This window comes from Festucalex cinctus, chromosome 13 (assembly GCF_051991245.1).
Source record: "Festucalex cinctus isolate MCC-2025b chromosome 13, RoL_Fcin_1.0, whole genome shotgun sequence".
Classification (NCBI taxonomy): Eukaryota; Metazoa; Chordata; class Actinopteri; order Syngnathiformes; family Syngnathidae; genus Festucalex; species Festucalex cinctus.
The window spans coordinates 12,624,427-12,643,029 of record NC_135423.1 but is presented as its reverse complement, the minus strand read 5'-3'; the positions used below and the strand labels follow the sequence as shown (position 1 = coordinate 12,643,029).

The 18,603-nt window shown below is 40.6% G+C and overlaps 2 protein-coding genes across 9 annotated transcripts in view; both read right to left on the bottom strand.

The window, feature by feature from the left end:
* actn4 (actinin, alpha 4) overlaps positions 1–3,793 on the bottom strand; it is a 48,881-nt gene extending 45,088 nt beyond the window's left edge. For 4 of the 6 annotated variants that reach the window (XM_077540114.1, XM_077540113.1, XM_077540115.1 and 1 more), the window contains exon 1: positions 3,354–3,793. In XM_077540114.1, coding sequence (XP_077396240.1) covers positions 3,354–3,479 — 126 coding nt within the window. In that variant the 5' untranslated portion in view covers positions 3,480–3,793. The remainder of the gene's footprint in view (positions 1–3,353) is intronic. The other 2 variants (XM_077540111.1, XM_077540110.1) reach the window with 1 other exon arrangement.
* A 1,620-nt stretch (positions 3,794–5,413) lies between these two features.
* On the bottom strand, positions 5,414–18,165 carry LOC144033013 (calpain-9). 3 transcript variants are annotated; one of them, XM_077540683.1, is made up of 20 exons: positions 17,785–18,160; positions 16,752–16,821; positions 15,913–16,031; positions 14,226–14,359; positions 13,811–13,982; positions 13,605–13,676; positions 12,845–12,936; positions 12,624–12,698; positions 11,984–12,138; positions 11,150–11,307; positions 9,781–9,989; positions 9,603–9,648; positions 9,432–9,509; positions 9,292–9,352; positions 7,886–7,950; positions 7,601–7,669; positions 7,454–7,532; positions 6,910–7,026; positions 6,568–6,626; positions 5,414–6,493 (listed from the first exon to the last, which is right to left on the bottom strand). In XM_077540683.1, the coding sequence occupies exons 1-20, from the start codon at positions 18,067–18,069 to the stop codon at positions 6,467–6,469; spliced, it is 2,142 nt and encodes a 713-aa protein (XP_077396809.1). In that variant the 5' UTR covers positions 18,070–18,160; the 3' UTR covers positions 5,414–6,466. The 3 variants fall into 3 exon arrangements, 2 of the variants coding, with proteins under 2 accessions (XP_077396809.1, XP_077396810.1); XM_077540684.1 differs by having other exon boundaries at positions 9,432–9,506; positions 17,785–18,159; XR_013287848.1 differs by lacking the exons at positions 5,414–6,493; positions 6,568–6,626; positions 6,910–7,026; positions 7,454–7,532 and adding an exon at positions 8,174–8,341 and having other exon boundaries at positions 7,603–7,669; positions 17,785–18,165.
* Positions 18,166–18,603: the final 438 nt, after the last annotated feature.

Genomic DNA, 18,603 nt, shown 5'->3' with positions numbered 1-18,603 from the left:
ACAGACCCACGTGGTCCGTACCTTACATTATGATTGATTGCCTTCTGCTTCCTGTTTTTATTATCTGAATTGGCATGAAAGAACGTTTTGTGAACAAAGGACTGATTTGGGAACTTCTGGACTTGCTTTCACACTGCATTTCCCCCTAAATTAGCAAATTAGAGGCATAATGGTAGAGCTAGGCATGGGCCAATTAATGGTTTGACGGTTTACCGTGCTTTTAAAAAGTCAAGGTTTCAATAACCGCTAATATGGACGTATTGTTGGATGAGGGGACTTCAAAGTGAAGCAAAATTGGCTACTTGCAGAGTTGAGTAAACAGCCACCTCTTTGAAGTAAATTGCCTTCACATAACATTTTGTTCATCCTACTTGGCGAGAGAGAATGAATGAATGAATGAATGAATGAATGAATGAATTTAGAGAGAGACGATGGGTGAGCAGTTACGCATGGGAGAGGAGTAGGAGGGAGCAAGATACAAAGGACACTGTGCAAACGCGATGCCTTTGTTGTCCTAAAATAAATAAATGCTGCCAGTGCGTACTAGTTTGCCCCAAGAACAGCATGAGTGGCGCATTTGTCTGTTCTAAAAATAGCTCACCAGTGATGGGACACTAACCCACTAAGACTAATTAAAACTGAAGACTTAACATCGTATGTTGTCTCTTATGTGTCAAATATTTGTTTAAAAATACTTGACCATGTTCAATGGCGGGGAAATGCTGTTTTTTTATTTATCCAAATATTTTTGAAAGGGTCAATTAAGAGTTGTAATTTTAATACTGTGATACTGCGATATTTTTGCTCACGGATATCATACATTGGTCGGGATCTAATATCAGCCCATGCTTAGGTAGCAGTGTAGCACGCAAATTTATTGGACATTGCAGGTTACCCCAAAAAGATAATTGGATGTGTGGGCTCTCAGAAAATGTAAACTGTTAGCTTCTTGCACTAGCTCCCTTGTAGCCAGAGTTGTATGCATTTTAAACTGCATTACCATTTGATTGCATTTAATATTTATGTGATAGTTGATGTTGAAAATGTTATAATTACCTGAACAGTTAATAATGGTTTTAGGAGGAGTGACTCTGAATCGGTTAGCGCAGATATAATTGATCTCAATAGCAACTTTGGAGGTCAATCCAGTGTGCTTACTGTGCTAGTGGTGAGCATGTCTGCCTCAGTTCTGAGATTCTAGGTTTGAATCTCGGCTCAGGCTGGCTTGTGCAGCCGTCATGTTCCCACCGTGCTTGTCGTCATTGAGATTAAATAGTGTGTTTAAGTGTACCCCGCCTCCTGCCCAATTTTAGCTGGGATAGTGGGCTCCATCTCACCTGCAACTGAAGAGTTTGTGGTAATGTTTCGCATTTCATTCCAGGATTTATCAAGAGATTTATGAAAAATGAGTGAGAAAACTCAATTCTATCGCATCTTTGCTGAGAAAATACAGCCATTGCCACACCCTCTTGTCAAACTAACTTCCTGCCTGGTGCCCTTTTCTTAGCTTCTGACCAGCTGTGCAGTTTACAACCCACTATATAGTGGCTAGTTAGTGATTACGAACACAGCCACTAACTCACCTCCTATTCTTTGCGGATTATTTCTTCACCCTGTTTTACCGCTCGCTTGCACAACGACTGGCACGGCGAGCGAGGCCATGCCACAAAAATGTAGCCTCGCTCGTCGTACGCTGCCACTGCCACGGCTGCTGTCGGGCCAGGGGAAATCGGTCAGGCGCTTGTCCCTGCGCTGCCAGTTTTCGCTCCCCTTGTCAATCAATCACCCAAGCCAGAGCTCCCAGGGAGTCAATGATTGGCCAGTTCGGCTCAGGACAAACTTTGGCCTCAGTAAATGGCGAGAATGTGTGCATTTCATGACTATAAGAGACACAGAGTGACCTAATAAAAACTTACTGTGAATGTTGGGTATGTTGCTCACTAGTATGTCAGTCATCTAACCAGTGAACAACACAGACAAAAACACACACACACACACACACACAACCATTCCACGCCGTTAAGCAATAGTTCCACATTATTCCTTCAACATGCTCCCCACTGAGGGCTGGAAACTGTCACACTCCCCTTTTCCATTCATTACATGCGCTGCCAAGACAACTTGCAATTGTGCTACTTTTATTGATATTTTGTAACTTTTGAGCGCTTCCTGTGAAGCTTCCCCGCTGTGCTATTATCTAATGAAACAACAGCAACAAAAAGACAAGCCAGAACAACCAAAACTATGAATAAAAACATATCCTGGGCCTGCACTGCCAAACTGTACTTTAAAAATTAGGGTATTTTTTTTCCCCTCAATAAAACCAAACCTGAGACTCATATATAGAACCAGATAGTGACCCAGTGGTCTAATTTGTGTATTTACATAGTATAACATGGATTGCAAAAGTTTTTCAACTACTGTATTGAGGAAAAAACCGTTCCCATCTACTGTAACAGTATTTTTACACTTAAAAAAAGTATTATTTCATTCTATTTTAGATAATAAAGCAATTTTCCACTAGAGAGCTATTGTCACTTCTGTCAATCGTTGTGTTGCGTTCAGTGAAATCCAAAACGTGGAAAAAGCCTAAAACACGTGATGCAATACTTGAAATTGCTGTGATTTAATTTATCAAATTAAAGTTAGTATCTAAACCACTGCGAAACAATGACACAGTGGTCCAATTCGTCTCCGTACGCACCAAAAATCGCATTACGCAGCGTATACTACTAGTATGACGTTTCACGAGCGTGAGTGCAGAACCTCCAAACTCCCACACAACCTCGAAGGAGGTGAAGTGTACACTCCACGCAGTTGTCAGATAAGCTCAGGTAATGGCTGACTTATTGACTACTAAAAGTTTTCCAAACCATTCGACAAAATGTTCCCCCGGCTTGTCGGCGGATTTGCCGACCGAACCGAGAGAGGCGAAGCGGACCAGAAGCGCCGAGAAAGCTGGGGCAGGAAAACCCGAACGAGTTGAGCGTTCGAAGCGTTTGACTAAAATGCACATACGAATCAAGTTGGACTTTTTCCGGACAATGTGGCGCCTTGTTTGTTTCCGTTTGGGTGGGCGGCTTCGGGGGGTGTAAAATGCCTTCAATAAAGTGGCATCAGCGTGACGAGAAACAAGAGGAAATCAAATTTTAATCATATGGGCCGGGAGGGAGTTAAGGGGGGTGAAACTGACCGAGCCTCTGGGCGACAATGGAGAAAGTGGGCCAACCGAGGCCCGCATTCGCTCCATGACCTCCCGTCCCTCCCCTGCCATTTTCTTCCTCAATTCCCAGCTTCCAGCCTACCTCCCGACCCGCCACAACCCCACCACGGGCTCGCCTGCTTCTTCTTACCTTCCTCTGCTGTTTCTCCCATGCCGGGTCCAGCAGTAAGTCCCGGTCCCAATCGTTCTCCTGCTCCATGTAGGTCTGCTGCCCGCCCGACGAGTATTGGTTGTTGGCGGCGTGATAGTCGACCATGTCGTTGACGACAAAAAAAAAAAAAAAAATGTCAAGCAACCAGGAGAAAAAAAATGTCCAAACGAACCAAACGCGAACCAGAGGCCAGTTAGGGACGGAAACACGACGTAGGAAGGAGTCCTTCTCTCGCCGCTCTCGGCCGTCACTGTGCAAGGCTTCTCTTTCTTTTTTTTTTTTTTCTTTTTTTTTTTTTTTTTTTTTTTTTTAAGGCTGCAGTATCCGGTGTTTGCAGGCAACCGGGCAGGCTGGGAGGCTGCTCGCTGGGAGAAGAAAAGCTTTCCCTGAGCGTGGTGCGAGGCTGCTGGGCGGAACTCGGCCGCTCCTACCAGTGAGAGGGACGACACTTCCGACGGCCACCTTCACAATAAAGCCAAATTACATTATGTATATTTTGTGTTTTAGTATTCGAAAACGTTATTAGAATAAAAATGTATTATAACAACAATAAAAGTACTTAAAAACTTAGTCCATCCCGGTTGATGGTTGGGAGACATTTGGCTGTATATTTCTTACAAAGTGACTGATCCAGCGCTACATTTTGAATTCCATCCTACTTTATTTGCATTCCATTCAGACCTTCTTTTTCTCTTTGAAAATTTAACAATTTATGACATTTAATGTTATGTACATGCCTCTGTTCATTAGACTATACACCAATTAATAAAACTTGCCAATTATGCATGCTATCAGTTGAAAGACAGTTTCCCTCTTTATCTATGCAAATCAAATAATGGTCACATTTAGTAGTTAAAAAAAAATGACGGGAGTTTATAGAACTAAATAATTAGATTCTTTGCTTTTATTTTGAAGACAAGCGCTCAAGATTGCAGTTTGTGCGTGTACAGTTGTTGAGGTTTGTTCGTTTGGCTACACTCACGCACACACTACCCGCTGTCTTTTCCACCGCGCGTGCATATTCTTGTAACGTTTAAACCGCAATGTCTGAAACAAACGTTGATGGAAATCTTTTTGTAAGTCTAACAAGTCTTCAGGAACTAAATAAAAGTTTGACGATATCCACCGCCCCCTGGTGGAGTTCTGTTTGCTTTTGCTGTGCAGCCGCATTGCAGCCACTGCCTACCATGAAAAAAACACACTAGTCATACTACTATTGGCTGCCATCGATGCACACTGCACAGTATAGTATTGTTAGCGAGGATGAAGTCATGCACTTCCCAGCATGCTTGGAAATAGTTGTATTAATTTAAAAAGTTGCTCTTCGGTTGTTTGATCATAAGCGTGTCTGTTGTGATGTCTTTGGAGATGGAAGAGAAACTGAACAAAGGATCAAAGGAATATTTCAGATGAAAGGGTAGTAGCACTACAGCTCGAAGGTTGGCAAAGCGTGCGGAGTGGTTCGGCGTAAGCTCTGGTCGATAGCAGCTCCTGAATGAAAGTTTGTTCTGTTGCCGCTTGTGGAAATAAAGTGAATGAAGAGCCACTGTGCCATCGTTTTTTTTATTTTTATTTTTCTGACTATTACATCTGTTCTGTATACTATATGTGATTATTTTTCATGTATAGTAATTACTCCACAGTTGAAAACTTTTGTTTTGAAGTGCTTATTCATACACATATCGTTGTGCTGACTACTCTTGCTGCTGAACTTTTGTATGTACTGTATGGTACGTGTAATCATGTTTGCCAATCACATCTGCATAAAAAGTGTTCTTTGAAGAAAACACAAGGTCATTGTATGGTGCCCAAACCTTTTGCAGAGAAGATGATGATGGAGAGTGGGTGTGTGTGACCTCAACAAGTAGGTCACGTTCCAGCTGTCTCAGACCATTAGCATCACTGCTAGGTGATTGTTAGCATGTAGGATAAGCTTGGAGCTTATAGCTGTGCCAGACTTACTGGACATTTCATGAGCAACACAATCTAATGATATGCACTGAAAAAAAATCCACCTTTACAATGATAATCACACACACTTTTGATTGAGGTATATTTTTACTATTATGTCACTAAATACTAAGGCATTCAAAGTATTAAGGACATCCCTAAAAATGCTTTCTTTGGGGGGGATGGCAGCTTATACTGTACCTTCAGCATTAATGGTGCCTTTACAGATGTACACGTTACCATTTGTCCAGAGAACACGACATCCATGAGTACAAAAAAAAAAAAAAATGAAATTTGGACTCGTCAGACCACAGCGCACTTTTCCACTTTGTGTCAGCCCATCTCAGATGACCTCGGGCACAAGATAAGCTGGCAGTGTTTCTGGATGTTGTTGATATATGGATTTCACTTTTAAATTGCATTTGTAGATGTAGAGAGTAGACATTGTGTTAACCGACTATTGTTTTCTCACGTATTCCAGATCCCATGTGGCAATATCCTTTTCACAGTGATGCCAGTTTTACTGCAGTGGCTCGAAGGATTCACTGTTGGTTTTCAGCCTTGCTGCTTATGTGCAGAGATTTCTTCAGATTGTTCAAATTTTTAAATATTGTGAAATGATGAAAATTATGAGGAAAAAAAATTCGGAAAATCTGCCCTCTAATGGCCTTTCTTTTTTTGCCTTTTACAGGAGTTTTTATATAGAGTTTGCAAATTGCAAACTGCATGTAATGCTCCTCCATGTGACAAACCTCACAAAAAAGGTGAGGTGAGACAGGAAGTGTGGCTGTTTGGCGCCATAAAAAGGCATTGTGAGTTGACAGCAAAAGCACAACAGACACAAAAGCAGCTCTTTCACTCTCTCTCTCTCTCTCTCTCTAACTATATATAGGACTACATACGCTGTATATATGCACACACATACCTGTCACACTAAAACAAAGGCTCGTTTATCAAAAATAATCAGGAGCTTTCTAAGCAGGCACGTAGAACAATAAGCAGCCATGTTTCAATCACGGCCTGAACAATAAAACTGTGCTTCATGCATCTTTTCTGTCAGCATAGCTACAACGTACATTTACAACATAAAGGCCTCACACAAGCGGAACAAATACTGGAGGATATCCGGCGACTCTTCTGCCTCAGTTGTAAATGGTCATGTGGAGCCACTGAAACACAAAACAATTACTACTAGTTTTAAAAGTATGAAACGTCAACCATTAAATGGGGAGGAGTGACGTACTTGTGTGTAGTTTAACGAAATGCAGCCCATTCCCACCATGTCATACGCGTGAAATTTGTCTGTTAGAGGTGGCAAAAAAAAACAACAACAAAAAAACGTGATAAGTGCACGACAGTGTCCAAGAGTTTAGTAAGCTGATTTACCAAAATAAATGTGAAAGTGAATACACTGTGTGGACAAAAGTATTGGGACACACACACACAGAACGAAAGGTCATCCAACCTTGCAATTGTCAAAACAAACAAACAAAAAAATCCAACCACAATTGATTCATTAATTGATGAAGGGCTGCGTCCCAATACTTGTGTCCATAGTGTCCATTTCTAGTTCCAGTATCCTTACGGATCATGCTCTCCAGTTTCATGACAAGGTACAGGAAGCCAGGGTAGCTGATGGTCATGTCCGGCTCCGTGTATCTCAGGCCTACCAGCTGCATCACCAGGTCATCCACCACGATACCTGCAGTTCACACAACGTACAGAACAGGCAGATTTGAGGCTCATTTGTCACCAAAAATAAGATATTAGGCAAGTTTCTGGACTATTATCTCTTAAGGGTGAATCCATCACACACTTGACGTTAAACTTAAGGTTTTTTTAAGGTCTGACTTTGTGATATACGCCATCCTTCTAGTTTACTTGATTCAAATTTGTTAGCAATCAAACAGAATGGGGTTTTTTTTGCCTTTGAGGGAAACATGTAAGTAAATTGCCCAAATCAGCCCTAAATGGCTTTATTTCTTTTTACTTATTATGTTATGTCTACTGAATTTCATGTTGCTTAGTCAAACTGGTACTAGGGTCTGAATTGTGTAATTTGTCGCCCTCTGCAGTTTAAATGAGAAACTGCACGCTCCGTAAAGCCTTCCATTGGCCTTCAGTGGTACCTGCAGCCTTCAGAGCCGGGCCCACTTCCTTGTACTCCAGACGTTGTGTCTTGTTCTTGTCGTACGCGAGAAAGATGTCCTAACAGGAGGTCGAAAACTGTGTTAGACAAGAATCTTGCACAGTCTTTAAATCCAACGTTAACTTACCGTCCACGTCCGGATCTTGTCCCAGAGTGCTTGGAACTCCATCCATGTTAACTGAGCGATCCCTTGACTCTGGAGAAAGCATTGTTGTCAAGGAAGTTCTCAGATAAAATGACATTTGGTCTGGAAGCTAACCAGTGCCTGATGTTTAAAACAGTTGGAGTTGAGGTTGGGGGGTTCAGGATTCAGGTTCGGGTTTTACCAGACACAATGAATTGATAATTCTTGCTTACATAATCGGAGCCCAAATTCTCATGTGTTTGCGAGTGTGAGTGTCTTTAAGGATACATCCATGAGGACCACTAAGCTCTTGCAGTGTTCCAGGGCCAAGTTCTTCTCACTGCCTGCCAATACTGAACATAACACAGCAACAATTACACATGATTTTAGTCTTGGAGAGAAGACTTGCACAAAACTGTGGCGACGGTGTGCTAGAAACATCGCCAACAGATGATGCTGTTTCTCCTTACAACTTCCCTTCACATTTCAATTCATATTTAATAAGGATTGCCAATTTATTTCTGAAAATCAAATGCTTCAGAATCCTTATAATATGTTTTTGGCAATTGCTTTCACCTGTGTCTTTGTCTTCCTTCTGTTGCTCTCTGTCCATTACTTATTGTCTCACGAACACAAAGAGCATAACTCATATGTGCCAATATTTCTTTAAGGCATGGATAGGGAACCCTGGTCCTCGAGAGCCACTGTCCTGCCTGTTCTCCATGTCTCCCTCCACCAACACACCTGATTCGATGAAAAGAACCGTTATCAGGCTTTGACAGAGCTTACTGATTAGCTGATTATTTGAGGGATACAATGATAACAGGCAAGACAATGGCTGTCGAGGACAACGTTTCCTTACCCCTGCTTTAAAGTGGAAGTCAACCTCAAACATTTCTTGACAATAATATGTCATATGTGACCTCACAAGTCTAAACATGACATTCTGATTAATATTACATTTGTGGAATAAGAGTTATGAAGCAAAATCGAGCCACTTTTATCCATCTCAGGGGGCGGCCATGTTGCTACCTGCTGTCGACTGAAGATGACATCACAATTGCTCAGGTCTCAGGAAACAACCAATCACAGCTCAGCTTCTGAAAACAGATGAGCTGTGATTGGTCATTAGCTGAGCCTTGAGCAACTGTTATGTCATCTTCAGTCGACGGCATGTGGCAAAATGGCCGCCCCTTGAGATGGATAAAAACGGCTGGATTTTGCTGCTCATATTCCACTAACGCAATATTAACCAGAATACCATATTTAGATCAGCGGGGCTGCGTAGAACATATTAGTCCCAAAAAATTTGGGGGGTTGACTTCCACTTTAAGGGGCGAATCGGTACAAATGACAACCGACCACTGAGCAAAAATTATGTAAACCAGAGATTCTCAAATTTTGGTACAAATACGAGTGGTCGGCAAAAGAATAAAAAAAAATAATGTTCAAACTGTGAATAATGTTAATTGTTAATTTTGTATGCAATACAAAAACGTTATCATTATTTGAATGTTTCCCTACATTTAATCATAGTGCTAATGATAAAACTGTGCATTATGATGTTGAAGGTCCTTATGCGATGGCAGAATGTCACATCAATGCATGAAAGTTTCTCTGGGTTCTGCCGTAAAAGGAAAAGGAGGATAAATGCTGGCACTAATTTACATACAAAGTGCGATCATGGCACTGACCTCCTCCTTGGATGGCCTCAGTCAGCAGGCTGTGAAGGTGATGTGGTTTGCAGAATCCTCTCTGGTAACATAAAATGAACAAAACATTAATGAAATATGAAACAATTTAGAAACATCTCAGTGACAACTGCTTTCCAAACCTTGTTGCAGTGCTTCTTAAAAAGCTGCATCATGGCTTTAATTGAAGGGAGAGCGGCCTGATGGGGATAATGGGGCTGCTGGGACAACGTAATAAAGTCAGGAAGAGTTTTCATAATTATATTGGGATTGATTTTCAATGATAATGTTGCTGTTTAAAGTGCATAAATTACCGCTGTTATTGAAGTGAGGTCACGCTCTGCCGGACGTTGAGCTGGACTGGACACACACAACAGACTTTTGAAATTTGCACGTTTAAAGTCAGTCAATTACTTGCAGATTTTTAGCAATACACGGCAGGACTTTGGACCCTCTCCGTCACATCTTCAGGTACAAAGAAAAAGGACTGACGTGGCGGCGTGGCTTTGCTCGGTCAAAACGCGCAACAGGAAGGCTCCCTGCTGATTGGGTTCGGCGGTGGACGGGATGATGACATAGCGACCGGGTGAGAGATGGCCACGGAGAACCACCTCTCGCCGCGACGAATAGTAGCTGCTGCTCATCGCCGGCCGGAGCTTGCTCAGGTCGTCGGGCGACAGGTGAGTGCCCTCGTGAGGTGCCTGGAAGGATCAAAACAGTGTCAAAAATTATAGCGGTCTCCACGAAACAGGAACTTGAAGCCTGGCGTTAGAGGCTCTACTGAAGAGCTGTTTACGTGATGTGATGTGATCTGCCATTATTTATCAAGATGGGGTTCATTCGTCATTTAGCACAGTAGATGCGACATTTTTATTGAAGCAACATCTCGATATAGGTTCCAAGTCCTTTTTAAAACAAGTTCTGTCAGTTTAATGTACGGAAATGACGACGTCACGACGCATTTACGCCAAGACAGAGCCATTCCGAGTCTGACTGAACTGTTTTCATGCACGTTGATCAGAATAAGAATTGGCATAATAAATCATCCCCGTGAATTGGAAGCAAATTTGGATCCAATTGAATCTAATCGGTTCAGAATACAGTACAGTCTTCCCTTTTTTATCGCGGGTGTTACGTTCCAAAAACTACCCGCGATAATGTAAATCCGTGTTAATTTAAAAAAGAAAATAATAATTCTCGTTAATTACCAGTATGTATATTTTTTAGTTTATTATATGTTTTTCGTTTTGGCATGATTTTTATTTCGTTAAAAATATTTTTTCATTCATCATATGTTCTTTTTTTAATTTACATTCATTTTTTTTCCCATTAAAAGTATGTTGTTGTTGTTGTTTTTTCATTTACTATTATACAGCACTGTTTTGTTTTGTTTTTTCATTTATTATATATGTTTTTGGTTTTGGTGTGATTTTTAGTGATTTTTGCGTTTTCATTCATCATTTATGTCTATTTTTCATTTACAGTCATTTTTTTCCATTAAAAGTATGTTTGTTTTTAATTTACTTATTATACAGCACAGTATATATCTGTGGAATGCAATGTAGTGGAGCAACGGCACATACACCGTTGGAAAGGTTTTGGCGAAACAAATTTGCGGATGTCCGTATTTCCCCGGACGGATGAACGGCTCAAGAGGTACGGCCGCGCAAAGACAAAAATTAAAATAAACAAACCAAAAAGCACGCTGTTAAAAAAAAGAACGCTGTAAAAAACGTGCGAAACAGCGAGGCCGCGAAAGATGAACCCGCGATAAACGAGGGAACACTGTAGTCCAAATGACATGTTTACATGAACAATTTTTGTTGTGTGTGCATGTGTGTGTGAGTTTGTGAGTATATACCGGGTATATGTGCAGAGCAATGGACAGGTCGATGCCTCTGCGTCGTTGATGTTTCTGCATGAGAGCCAAAATAAAGGCGCAGCGAGTGGGAGTTTCAGATGATCGATGTTCCCCTGGGGAGAGGACCAAGCCAAACTGTGGATTTTGCCAGAACCAACCTGAAACACAAACACACACACAAGGGTAAGTATTTAGGATTGAAAAAGTCAAAACTTCTTGAAGCTGTCCCTTGACTCTGCATTAGGGGTACTGCCTCACCAGGTGGCACTGTTGGATCGGTATGTTGCCTAATATGTAAAGTAGAACCAACAAAATTCAATTACTGTATTTAGTTTTTAAATCTAAAAATTGTATACCATATATTTTATATTAGGGCGGCACGGTAGTCGAGTGGTTAGCACGTCCGCTTCCAAGTTCTGAGGTCTCCGGTTCGAGTCCTGGCTCGGACCTTCCTGGGTGGAGTTTGCATGTTCTCCCCGTGCCCGCGTGGGTCTTCTCCGGGTACTCCGGTCTCCTCCCACATTCCAAAGACATGCATGGCAGGTTAATTGGGCGCTCCGAATTGTCCCTAGGTGTGCGTGTGAGTGTGGATGGTTGTTCGTCTCTGTGTGCCCTGCGATTGGTTGGCAACCAGTCCAGGGTGTCCCCCGCCTACTACCCAGAGCCAGCTGAGATAGGCGCCAGCAGCCCCCGCGACCCTTGTGAGGAATAAGCGGTCAAGAAAATGGATGGATGGATGGATATTTTATATTATTAACCTATACTAAAACATTCAGTTTGATTACAAAAAAATAAAAAATAAATTCTCTCAGGTGTGTCTCTCAGTATATTTACCCCCTTTAGGAGAGCCCCCGGCAGAGACACGTGGCACCCAAGTCCCATGATGCATTGCACACGACCACGGCTGCACGCTGGCATCGTTCTGCAGATCAGCCAGGTGACACACCTCCATGGTCTCGAAGTTCTGCCGAAAGTCAGACACCGACATCCTGCACGAGTAACCGGAATTTGATTTCTCTTTGTCCCTTCCGTCATGTCTCACTTTCCATCATTTTCTCCTTCCTTACAGTTTTATCATTTCATAACCCTTTTATTTTTGTTTACTGAATTTGCAGATTCGTCATCAAGCACATTGTGAAGTCTTACAACATGAAAACTTGTTTGGTTCACTGTTTCTTCTTCCTGTAGCTTTGGCCTGTCCTGAATGTTATCTTGATAGTTATCACCGTTGTTTTTCTGCCGTGTGTCCTGAAGCTCCGCCCTTCTTTCTTTCACTTTCTTCTTCTTCATCCCTTCAATTCTACTTAGCCTCTGAAGTCACTCCTGATTTTATCACTCTATTGTATTTCTTTTCAATGTTCTTTCTCTTCTATCAGTCCCTCTTTCTTTCATCTCACTTCACAACTTGATATCATACCATGACAGTTCAGGAGTAATATTATAATAATAACCTTAATAATGTTTTTTAACTCACCAGAACTCCCCGTCCTCCCGCCGAATTCTGTGCAGTCGTTTTTGCTCGTCAGCACTCACAGTGTTCCATTCGGGCCTGCAAAAGCAGTTTATATATAATTAAAAAAAAAAAAAAAAAAAAGATTAAATCACATATAATTTAATAAAGCTTGAAATTTGAGATGCATGTTTTTCATAAGTACTGTAATTAGACATTTGATAAGTCAGTGAAATTATGCAAACCCATCTCGGTCACTCCATGGGCCCAGCCACTCTGTGTTACCCCATGGGTTGAGGATACGCACCAAGTCCACAGGGCCATATGTGGTCTGCACCTGGGGGTGTAAACTTCAGTTAAACAGACCATTGTTCCAATTTGTAACCTTATTTATTCACATGTGATTTTTCAAACAGCAGTTTGATATTCAAAAATAAATAAACGGAAGCAGAACTTCATGCAACTTTGAGCGTTATTTGAGAGAGAGAGAGAGAGAGAGAGAGAGAGAGAGAGAGAGAGAGAGAGAGAGATTCTGCTTTGCAAACAAAAAGCCAAAATGATCGCGACATTTTCTACATTTCATATCATATGAATTCTGTAACATGTTGTTTGTCAGTAGTGATTTTTTTTGCGTTTTATAATTCTATTTAGGTTGTTAAAATGTCACATCAGTTGTTAAGTTAGTAAATGTTAATTACTGTAGTTTTCCTGGTTGTCTAAGTCCTTGGTATCCAACACGTATAAAGCATGGATTAGCAACTGCAATTGTCATAAAGGTAACTGCTCTGCTAAAATGTTTAATTATGACACATTATGAAATTAACCATATATTGCATAAAAACAAATGAGTAATGTCATCATTATATCAGGCGAGGTGTAAAACTACTACGTTCACTTCGTTTTTTTCTCCTATTTTGAGCAGCTAATGATTATAGACTGTTGAACTTCCTAAATGTTTAGAGATGATTAATACAAACAGACATGAAGTGACAAGAATCATTTTACCTTCTCCACAGCAGTCAGCGAGTATGCGTGTCTGAACATGATACCCAGATCATTCCTGTACTCCAGAGGACCCTGCAGGGGAAGCACAACCATTTAAAACACATTCATGAGTTACGTCTAAGCCGTGCGTCTTTGGTTGCAGTTTTGAAGAAAAGGCGTCGGGATTAAAATGAAGACGTGGCTCGACAGGCCTTGGTGCCCCTCACCTGCGTGTTGGCGCAGTTGATGAGCGCTCCCTTGGCTAGCAGTTCGGCCAGGAAGGCCGGAAGCTCCCTGGGAAGCACGGCCACACTCAGAACCTCGGCCACGCCGCCCGTCATGTCCACCATGGCCTCATGAGGGAAGCCCATGTCCAGGGCGCGGTAACCTCCTTTCAGCCTGGATCACATGCAGAACATTCTGTCAACCAATATGAGTAGACCCACAATAACGCCTCAAGAAGCCATGTCCAAAAAAAAATCACGTCTGTGATTTTGGTTTCATCAGGATATTTTAGGGTTATAATTTGCACATTTCCAGACATCCTTCAGAGAGAGACTTTGTCCAATTGCTGTCAAATTTTAACAAATGCACAATACTAAATTTCAAAACATTTAGAGACAGACAGCCAGGGTTCCTCACTTGGCATAAGCCTTCTCAAGCAGGGAGCTCCAGAACTCTCGTTTTTCCGGAGAGCTGAGGTAGAGCAACTCGTTGCCGTACGTCGGCAACAGGTCATCGATACGGACATCCTCCCACTGACCGTACTGCCAGAACTATGGAGGGCGAGGAGAGACATCGTCTCACTGATTTGGTAGAAAATCACCGGATTGCACGTTATCAATTAAACTTAAACATCTGCTTAAGAAGCACAATTCATACAAAGATGTATTAGGGACATTGAAAATAAAATAAATGAGGGAAGTCATACATAAAAAATGTTTGATTCTCATTAAACTAAAGTTGCGTTATTTGATATTTTACTTTGTCCAAAATGTTATGAAACTCAAACATCTTCTCAAAATATATATATTAAGTTGTATTCTTACAAGAATTAAGTTTGATTTTATTTCTAGATTGAGATAAAGTTGTTTTTTTTAATGATAAAAGTTACATATTTGCAAGAAAAAAAAATTAACTTGTGAGTACAGAGTATTTAGCGCAAATAAAAAATGTGAAAAAAAAGTTTAAATCAGAAGAATAGTCTATTATTTTGCACGCATAGTCTTTTATTTTGTAGGAAAAAACTCCAGATAAGGAAGTTGTAATCTCAGGAATATAAACTTTTATTTTTGAAAAATCTTATTACAATAAAGCTGCATTATTCAATAATAACTTATTTTGCAAAATATAAAAATGTGTAATTTTATGAGATTTTTTTAGCTCTTTTTTTTTTCAAGAAAAAAGCTGAATTATGTCAAAAATAAAGTTTGTTTTTTTTCTAGATCATGTTTTTTAAAAGAAAAAAAAGTCAATTGGTCTTAAAATAAAAAAATTTCCCCAATATGTGTCAATTTTATGTTATTTTATTTTATTGCGAAAAAAAGACCTAAATTTACAAGAATAGTCACTTTTTTTTTTTTTTTAGAAAAAAAAAATATTTTTTTCAAGATAAATAAGTTGTCATCTTGAAGTATGAAGTTATTGATTTTGAGAATAAAAAGTAAAAAAACATATTGAGAAACATAATCACAATCTTACAAGAATAAATTCAGTCTTATTTTTAAACTCATGATCTTCCATTCATCCATCAATCCATCCATTTTCTTAACCACTTATTCCTCACAAGGGTAGTGGGGTTGCTGGAGCCTATCTCAGCCGGCTTCAGGCAGTAGGCGGGGTATACCCTGAACTGGTTTCCAGCCAATCACAGAAAGTCATAATCTTGTGAAAATCAACTCATATTTTTCTGTTTGTTTTTGTTTTGTTTTGTTTTAGAATAAAAGTAATGTTTTTAAAAATGTAATTCACAGAAATTATTTTTGGAGGGGAAAAAAATGCCAGAATTTTACGAAAGTTAAGCTTGTTTATTGTTTGGGATTCATTAAAAAAAAAACTGCTCCTCTGATATCTTTCCTTTCCTCTAGAAAAATTCAACTATACCTTCAAAAACAATATGGCTATTTATTACTCCCCTCCTTATGTATCATAGTTTTTGCTCCTTTAAGATTTCATGCAGTGCATATTGAACAGGTTATGCCTGTGGTTAATGATATCTCCCCGGGGGAACAGAATGTGTCACAATGAAACAACCTTATACGGTTCATTTCAAGTTTTGGCAATCAAATGAATCCAAAGTGAACAGTAATAACAACACGGGCGTGTTTACCCTGAAGACGAAGCTGCCGTTGTATCCGCCCTGGAAGGACTGTCCGGGAGGAACCACCTTGCGGAGCAGTGTTTGGTGCACTGCCAAAGATGCAATGGCAGACAGCAACCAGCAGTCACCTGAGGAAGCAGGAAGTTGAAGACAAATAGCAAGAAGTTTAAACTCTATGTTCACCGGACACTTTGACAATGTTTTGAAAACTCAGCCCGCGAAGCCAATTACAACGAGCAACATAAAGTTTGGCATGCATGTTTATTATAAGAACCATAAAAGAAAGTCTCAAAGTGTCATGTCCAGAAACACGCAGGAAGTCTGCCATTTTTGTTTGAAAGAGACATTTAGGGCCATTTTGGCTATTACCAGGGGTCCTCGTGAATGTTTGGATAATTCAGCCCCCAAAGCCAGCTAGTTAGCCTATCATAAATAGACCCACCAAAAAAAAAAATTCTCAAGAGGCCATGCATGAAAAAACATTGGAAGGCCACCATTTTGGTTTACAATTACCATTTTTGGGTCAACAACTAAGCCATTTAGCAACATGTCTATCATGAATAGACTCACAACTAAAGTCTCAAGAAGCTAAGCCTGAAAAGCCACAGAAAGTTACCCATTTTTTGTTAAAATGGGCATTTTGTACATTATCAAGGTGTTCTTCAAAGACAAACATGTCCTAGACTCAGATTGTATTCATTTGCAACCAAATTTGGACCACGGATGCTGGATGGATGGATGGATGCTAAATCGATGTAGGCTCCAAAAAAAAAGTGTGTCGGGTAGATTTGTCAGTGGAGACCGGGCTAAACGTAGAGTAGAGTCTCAAGTCTGCTTTGTCCACTCACTTAGCTTTCCCTGGCGGACATCCAGGCGTGACGCTCCATCAACGGTGAACTGAGGCGAACGGCACATCTCCTAACAAAGAGTAACAACTTAAGTGAAGACTTAAGTATTACAACTTAAGTATTCTTCCTAAATAAATAAATAAATGTCTGCTGCTATAAGGCTTACAGCCAGGTCATACTTGTCCTAGATGATGTGCTGTGTTCTTGCTAAGTTGCTATACAAGTCTTTCTGGTAGTAGCGGGTTACATAATAGTTAACTACTTAAGTGATAGTATCTTGAATCACTAATAACTTGACTCTATTATATTTTCAAATAAATGAAATTATGAATATACAATTGAAAAATGACTCAGTTGCATAATTATTAATAACTTGACAATTTTATGTTTGTATTTGTAAATAAATAAAACCATGAATATGGATCAGTAATGTCAGTAGGCCCATATTTGGGTGCTTTCAGCTACCGAAAATAGCCTTAAACAAATAATTAGCTGTTTATTTATTTATTTATTTTAAATCCCACACAGGCCAGACAACAGATCCAACCCATGCCCATCGTCTCCACTAGTTGAAAGTTAAGTGCACAAACTACGTTGTTGGCAACTTGGTAGAGTTGTTGGATCAAATAGCTTTACGGTTGTGATTATGAAGATTGTGATAACATGGAAGCATCCAAAGCATCCATAATCTGTTCAAAATGTTGAAAAGGTTATTCCTCACAATGTTGAGTCTTTGTGAAATGTTGTGCTAATGTGCTTATGCGCTACGTTTGGTCCCATAATCTGAATCCCAAATTCGGACCTGCATAATAATGAGGAAAACGTGACGTCATGTGAGATCAACCATACAAAATCCAGCGACGCGCCTTCTATTTACTGGATAACTTCACAGTAGCCTATTAAAAGTTTGGTACATGAATGCGTCTTTTAATACAGCCAAATAAACTTTATACAGACACCGAGTTAGTTACGCATAATAACGTGGCAGTTCACGCATGACGTGAACGACAGTTATACTATGGTTGTGTTTGACCTTGGGCCGCTTCCACTTGACGCCGGCCTTCATCTCGAGCTCTCCGAGGGGGAAATGATAGTCGACGAAGAGCCCGTCGCGGCCCACCGCAATCCTCTCTCCGTTGACGGCGGTGTCGCTGCCGGGTTCTCCCGGCTCGTCCGCCGCCATCAGTTCGGCGAGCCAGCGTCGCGACTGGGAGCCAAGCAACTCGTCGGAGCACGCCGAGCTGGCGTCGTCGTCGTCCGGCGGAGGGGGCGACAGGGAGACATCGGGCTCGGAGGAAAAACCTGGCGACTTCTCCATCTCCAGGCTCAGTACAGGGGACGAGAGGGGAGTATCCGGTTGCACTTGGGACTTGTTTAGGGTGTCGGTGAAGCAAACAACACGCCCTCAAAGCAGGTACGTCTCACCTGAGCGTAGGCGGGTGACGTCACGGACTATGGTTGCAGGCACTTTGAAATATGAACCACTGTAGTTTATGTTGGTGCAAAACAAAATGGGAAGTGGATATCGAGTATGATAGCACGATGTTTTTTTTGTTTTTTTTTTAACTCCAAAAACCAAGAGGGCAAAAATTATACCTCTCCTCATGGCTTTCTCATATTGACTTCATGCCTGTAAAACTGCCTTTCATAAGTTTTGTGTCCCTCCTTAGTCAAAAAAATAAATAAATAAATAAATAAAAAAAAATAAAAAATAATAATAATAATAAAAAAGTCTCACAAAAATTATTGATCAACTTTCACCCACATTCTTGGGAAATGACTTTACTTTTGCACATCAAATGTGCTCAACATTTCACTATCTTGACATTCACAATCTTGACATTTAATTTTC

Bases quoted from the DNA above. Each gene is read 5' to 3' on its own strand.
- LOC144033013 (XM_077540683.1), bottom strand. From the start codon at position 18,069: ATGGAGAAGTCGCCAGGTTTTTCCTCCGAGCCCGATGTCTCCCTGTCG. The intron at 7,951-9,291 runs GTCAGTGCCATG...TGTTATGTTCAG, and splicing joins TGAGGCCATCCAAGGAGGAG to TATTGGCAGGCAGTGAGAAG. The intron at 7,027-7,453 runs GTACCACTGAAG...TGTGAACTGCAG, and splicing joins CCCGGCTCTGAAGGCTGCAG to GTATCGTGGTGGATGACCTG.